Source organism: Habropoda laboriosa, unplaced genomic scaffold, assembly GCF_001263275.1.
Source record: "Habropoda laboriosa isolate 0110345459 unplaced genomic scaffold, ASM126327v1 scaffold111, whole genome shotgun sequence".
In the NCBI taxonomy this organism is placed as follows: Eukaryota; Metazoa; Arthropoda; class Insecta; order Hymenoptera; family Apidae; genus Habropoda; species Habropoda laboriosa.
Window position 1 is genome coordinate 1,367,774 of NW_017100293.1, and position 6,853 is coordinate 1,374,626.

Consider the following 6,853-nt stretch of genomic DNA (forward strand, 5'->3'; position numbering starts at 1 on the left):
ACTAGAATCACCCAGACTACCCAAAAAACGCAACTCCTCCAAGAACGAAACTACAATCATACAACCACGACAAAAACAAACAAGTTAAAATAAACCAAACTAAATCCTTCAAACGCAACTGACAAACAAACAAAAAAGAAAGAAAAGCTTCGATTTCTTATTGAAGATGCTTCAGGAGTGCAGCGTCTATTGCAATCGAACAGGTTTACCGATAAGAGAGTTGAAGTATCGCGTGGTACTTGCATCACGACATGTTATCCACTGCCAGTAGAAAAACAAGGCGATACTGGTAATCTTCGTCGATTGCTAGTCCCCGTGAACTGTCTGGTCGAAATCTTAAGTCGACGGTAGTGATGGTGGGAATTTCGCGAAAATTTGAAGAACAAACTGGTCAAGAGGAGGCTCCGATGTAAAAGTATAAAAGCCTGACTGCGATCAGCGGTAGGCATCAGTTCATTCTGACAAAAGAACCAAGTGTGTGTTCGTTGAAGTGTAACGAAATTATCAACCAAACGTCAAAGACAATGGCTCGTGTAGCAGTTCTTCTCTTACTAGTCGTGGCAGTCGTCTATGCCGGTAAGTGTCGAGAGTAGATCTTTCGTTGAACTTCTCTTAAGAATTTCAAACGCTGAAAACTATAATAAATTCTCAGTCTGTCCAATTATAATTTTTGCTAGTTGTCATTTTGAAATTTTATTCTTTGGATCTTTTTCTTTATGGAGGCATATTCCTCTATCGTAAAATTAACCATAATTACCACGATTTCTCTGGCATAATATAATCTGAAGGCTGAAATCTAAATTTTCAATCTTTCCTATTGTGATTTTTTTCGTCTTCCCACTTGTCATTTTTAAACTTGACTTTTTCGATCTTTTTCTTTACCTCGATTATTCCTCTATCACGAAATATAACCATAATTATCATAATTTCTCTAGGATAAGCTAATCTGAAGACTGAAATGTAAATTTTCAATTTTTTCAATTGTAACTTTTTCATCTTCCCACTTATCATTCTTGGACCTTATTAAATAATTCCTCTGTCGTAAAATTAACCACAATTACCACGATTTCTCTTTTCAATCTCTCGTCAAAGATGAATCTTTTCGTTTAAACTTTATTTTTTCGATCTTTTTCTTTATCCAAAGAACTCCTCTATCACAAAATTAACCGTAATTACCATAATTTCAAATTGTCACCGTCGATGTACCGAATTATTTCCCGAATAATTTCAGCTGCATACCCTAACATCCCCGAAGACACGCAGTGTGGTCCCAACGAGGAGTTCAAGTCGTGTGGGTCACCGTGTGTGGACACTTGCCAGAAGAAAGCTAGTCCCGTTTGTGTGCTGGTTGGTATCCGATAAATTTAAACAGATTTTCGACAGATTCCAATGTTTTTTCGTCGATTAATTTTCAACAATCGTCGCAATTTGTTCGATCGTTTCAGAGATGCCAGGTCGGCTGTCAGTGTAAACCGGGATTCGTGAGGAACAACGACCATCAGTGCGTCTTGACTCGTGACTGCTAACACCTGAACCAATGTGGACTGCTAATTTAAGACTGATCATCGCTACTCTGTTGTGGCTTACTTCTGTCAAGCTTTGTTGTCTGGCCGGATTTTAAATATATAAGATACGTCGGAACATGTATATCATATTTTTCTTTCCTCGATCCCCTCACCTACTATTAATTCAAACTTCTCGAGAGATTAATTAAGCAGACGAATTTCTATACCGTTAAATAATTAAGATAAGATTCTTCGGAAATTCCGTGAAAACGAGCGAATCTTTTAATGTTCGAGGAATGAAGATTTTGAGAAGGAATTACAATAAACAATTCGATCGATAAGCTTCGTTTAATTGAAATTCGAAGAGAAAGTAATTCGGAAATAAAAATACACGTCCAGGGAGTATAATTGTATCGGAATATTTGATATCCGATTTCTCTGAGAATCTTGAATTTTCTTGGAAATTTTCAGTGTTTCTCTAAGAATCTTAGAATCTCAAATTTTCTTAAAAATCTTCAGAGTTTCCCTGAGAATCTTGAAATCTCAAATTTTCTTAAAAATCTTCAGAGTTTCTCTGAGAATCTTGGAATCTCAAATTTTCTTAAAAATCTTCAGAGTTTCTCTGAGAATCTTGGAATCTCAAATTTTCTTAAAAATCTTCAGAGTTTCTCTGAGAATCTTGGAATCTCAAATTTTCTTAAAAATCTTCAGAGTTTCCCTGAGAATCTTGGAATCGTAAATTTTCCTAAAAATCTTCAAAATTCCTCTAGCAATCTTAAACGCAGAATTCGCTAAACACAAGTTTCAAAATAGAAATTCAATTCCATTATCAATCAACATCTTCACAACTGACGACTCACAAAAATTCATCGATTGCACTGTTTCTCGCAAATTAAAACTGCCTACGCAAAAAGTACCACAGATACCATTCACAATACCTCGATATCTAAAAATAGGAAAAATATCGAACTCCATCGATCATTTATAATCTCGTCAAATTACTGCGACACACAAAAGCATCCAGCGAGACGATGCAAATTAAACGTCAATCTCCGATCCAACGTGATTCATCATCCTCTAAGCAGCGTGTAATCCACACAATTCTGAACATTTCCAGGATTCATTACTATACCGGTGTTAAAATCAGAATTTATTACCGAGACGCCGGTGATTCGCCGATTCTACGACTTCAACTCCGATAACAGGCCGTATGAATCATCGATAAAACGCACGCCTTGTTCGCGTATCGATCGTTAACTAGAGCAAACTCTGTTTCATTATCGCGCACAAGAGTGACTGGATGGCTCAAGGAAATCAAACAGAAGATTATATCGAAAATGATAATTATTTCTTTTTTCTTTCACGCATGATTACAATTCTTTCTCGAACACCAAATTTCTTCGCCCTACTCTCAATCTTGACACTTTAAGCGCCGGACCCGCTTTAACCCTTTCGCTACGGCAGATTTCAAGGCGTGACGTGGATGACTGACGGTAAATTTTTAACCACCCATGCAAAATTTCTTAATTTTACCGTATCGGTTTAAAATTCGGTTTATTAAACTAAGATGAAAGCGTGTAAAGAATAAAATTAAGCATTGAATTAAGATGGAAGTGCGCCGATAGTAATGAAAGGGTTAAGGCGTAATATGCCTAAATGCGTTTTTACATGTTTGTTCCGGAAAAAGTATTATATCCCTTGAACAGCAAGTGGCTGAATATTTATATGACTAAAAATCGTCGCTGTGCCTGTAATAAGCACTATGTAAAATTTGTCAATAGAAATTTTCTGCTTTACAAGAGTTATTCTATTTGATTTTGTAAACGTGCGTGTTTCTACAAAACTGGTAAATATTGCGGCGCTTTAGGTGCTAACCCTTTGCACTCGAAGGCCCTTATTTCTAAGGAAGTAGCAAAAATTAATGTAATTTTTTAAACTAATATTTTTATTAGAAGTTGCTTCTTTCAAACTACACATGTAGCGAACAATTCGCGGAGGTCCATAAACCTGCTGTCTTGGAAAATATCCTTAGAGTTGCCTCTAATGGTAAATACAATGTCGCTTCTTACTCGCCTCAAAGAGTGCAAAGGGTTAAATCTCAACGAACGATTTGGTAAATAAAATCGACAATCTCAACAGTTCTTTGGCAAGACACACTCCTTTGCATGGTTCCTTTTAAATCCAGGAAGACACTGACAAGCTGTTACACAAACCTAAAATTACCAAATAAATTAAATTAGTTCCTCGTGAAATTCCACCTTCGAGACAATTTTTTCAAAAAACACTGACAGCGAGGCATTGTGGAAGCTGAGGATATGCACAGTTAGGCTCGCAAGCGGTTCCACAGAGCTTGAACTCCTCGTTTTTTGGGCAAAGTATTTGTGCATCGATCACTGAAATAAAAATCAATTTTTCCTGGAATTTTCTCGAGGAGGAGAAGATTATTCGTGAAATACAGTAAATTCTCCACAAGTGTCAGTCCTCAAGGAATCTAAACCTGACACTTGTAGAGTCAGGGACTACCGTTTTCGTGCCTCGCGCCCTCCTTTGTAGTTTGCCGAACGTAGACAAGGACAGCGAATAAAAGATAAGGATGAAACGTGAGTCGAGGCAACCAAGCGATTTAAATACCAACTTTTTTAATTTTACGTTTTTTTATCCCGAAATTTTTCTTAACATATCGATGAGATTTTTCTGATGAAAATGACATCAAACACGACGTAATTTGAACAACATTTACTTACGCCAGACAGTGAACGTGTTAATAAGTAAATGTTGTTCAAATTATATCGTGTTTGATATCATTTTCATCAGAAAAAAACGTAAAATTAAAGAAATTATATTTTTCTATTATGAATTGTCGAGCCGTGAAATCTCGTAAAGGAAACCGAGTGGTGTAGCGTTACACGCTTGACTGACTGCGAGCGAGATAACATGGGCGCAGCAATGACACAGAACTAGGCGTAGGACCGTCTATACTGACACTTGTAGAATCCAAACTTACTGACGCTTGTAGAGAATTTACCGTACTCACGATTAATGGAAACAACGGCAACGAGCAGGCAAAGAACGACTGTGCGAGACATTTTCGACGATTGTCTCCTGTGAGTCATGGAAGTTTCTAAATCACTAATGACATTGAACCACGAATCGAGCCCATTTTTATACGAACCATCATCTCATCGAAATTCGATAAAATTCTTTATCTCCTTATCGTATTAACTTTTCACACCTGGTCAACTGACATGTTACCTGTTACAATTAATCGCCAGATAACCGACGAATATATTCACCGAATTAATCGAAGAAACGAGAGAACAAGGAATGAATCGATCTGCACGAAAAACCAATACGAAAAATACCGTGGAAATTTGAAAAAAAATTCATCGCCATCTCCATCCCAGCTGCGATCCAATTCTCGTTAGCCAATTTGACCGCGACAGCGTACAGGTACACTTCTGGCTAAAAATTTGTAACCACTGTGCGTTGCCATTGATTCGAGAATTTTCAGACAAAAAAAAGGATCGATGAAAAAGCTTCGCGCTCTCATTGTTACAGAAATCTGTCGTAACGAAGGTAAAAGCGTTAATTTTAAAGGCGGAAGAAAAGAATCGGTAGCGAAATGACGATGAATTGGCAGAACGGGTGAAAAGTTTTGGCTGATCGTGTATTTTTGAACGAAAACGAACAGCGACCGGTAGACGAGTCGAAACGATTAGTTAGCTATTAACAAACCGGGTGAAACGTGGAACCGTTGGCCGTGGACCCGTAGAACAAGCGAGTAGGTTCGGTTGCAGGAGCATTTATCAAGGGGGGAATGGTGAATTATCGAGTTAATGTTGCGTACAGTGGCTGGTTGCTCTTGGCCCCTCTGTACCAGGCAGCTTGTCTATCCGACACGTGGACGGGTAAACAGGACCGCGTTTAATCGGTATCGCGCTTCGAATCTCCGCAAATGTGACTTTTCTCGCGTAACTAACGCCTCGAGCAAACAAACCAACCAACCACCAGAGTATACATCGGGTAGGACTGGTTGCTGATTCCGCTGGAAATATTATCGTTCGTCCGTGAATATTCGACCGGTCCAATTAAAACTTGCCCCCCTGTTCACTTAATTTCAGAGGGAACAATCGGAACCGGAGAGCTTCGATCAGCAGCTCGTTACAACTTTTTAACAACGTGGAACATTGTGGAAACGGTGAAAATTAGAGGTTCGTACGAGCAATCGTAAAGGAGAATCGATTGTGTGATTTTTTAGATTTTTTCGTGGGTATTTTTAGTTGTGGGTTATTTGGAATTTTGGTCACGGATGAGGTACAGAGCTGCGTGCGTGAAATTGAGGACTCTTGAAGAGTGAAAATTGTAGATATTAATTTTTCGAAATGTGATAAAGAAAGATACTCAAATCTTTTGCGGAAATTTCACTGGAATTTGGATCAGAGATGAGGCGCAGAGTTGCGCGCGTGAAATTAGAGGCTTTCAAATAGTGAAAATTGTGTCAGTTTCTTAGAATTTCGTAACAAATTTTTCGAAATGTGATAAAAGAGAGATGCTCGATTCTTTCACGGAAACTTAGATCAGAGATGAAGTGTAGAGTTGAGTGCGTGAAATTAGGGGCTCTCGAACAGTGAAAACTTTCGATATTAATTTCTTAGATTTTCGTAACAAATTTTTCGAAATAAATCTTTCACGGAAATTTCACTGGAATTTGGGTCAGAGATGAGATTGAAGTTGTGCGCGTGAAATTAGGGACTCTCGAACAGTGAAAACTGTAAATGTTAATTTCTTAAATTTTCCTAAGAAATTTTTCAAGACATAGTAAAACAGAGATACTCAAATCTTCCACGGAAATTTCACTGAAACTGTGTGAGAGTTGTGCTCTCAAACAGTGAAAACTGTATCGATTTCTTAGACTCTCGCAACAATTTTTTCGAAATACGATAAGAAACAGATACTCAAATCTTTCGCTGAAATTTCACTGGAAATTCTGTTTTTCAGAAAGTCCGAGACAAGGCATCGAGATTGCTGCACGATTCTCGAGGGCCCTCGGGGAGAAGGCAATCGTCGGTTCTGGAGGAAGGAACATAGGGAGGTGAGTCGAAATTCGTGGCATATTCCGCTGAAACCGAGTTTCCTTCCGGCTGGTTGGTTCAATACGTTCCATCCGGCTAAGGCGGAGCACAGCCCATGGACAATACACTTTTCTCGATGAATCCTGTGGACGCGAATGGAATATCCCGATCGAACAGCGAGATATTGCCGAATTCTCTTCTCTATATGACGTATGGGGTGGTTCTTTAGTACCGACGAACGATCATCGTCCCCTTTTCTATTTCTCCTCTTCGTTC

At 38.5% G+C, this 6,853-nt stretch overlaps 2 protein-coding genes across 2 annotated transcripts; one reads left to right on the plus strand and one right to left on the minus strand.

Moving 5' to 3' along the window:
- The first annotated feature begins 370 nt into the window (after positions 1-370).
- On the plus strand, positions 371-1,636 carry LOC108573856 (chymotrypsin inhibitor-like). The gene is made up of 3 exons (XM_017936333.1): positions 371-576; positions 1,232-1,347; positions 1,446-1,636. The coding sequence occupies exons 1-3, from the start codon at positions 525-527 to the stop codon at positions 1,524-1,526; spliced, it is 249 nt and encodes an 82-aa protein (XP_017791822.1). The 5' UTR covers positions 371-524; the 3' UTR covers positions 1,527-1,636.
- Positions 1,637-3,637: 2,001 nt separating this feature from the next.
- LOC108573836 (chymotrypsin inhibitor-like) lies at positions 3,638-4,591 on the minus strand. Its single transcript, XM_017936313.1, has 3 exons — positions 4,540-4,591; positions 3,795-3,898; positions 3,638-3,718 (listed from the first exon to the last, which is right to left on the minus strand). Exons 1-3 carry the CDS (start codon positions 4,589-4,591, stop codon positions 3,638-3,640), a joined length of 237 nt encoding a protein of 78 aa, XP_017791802.1.
- Between the last annotated feature and the right edge of the window lie 2,262 nt (positions 4,592-6,853).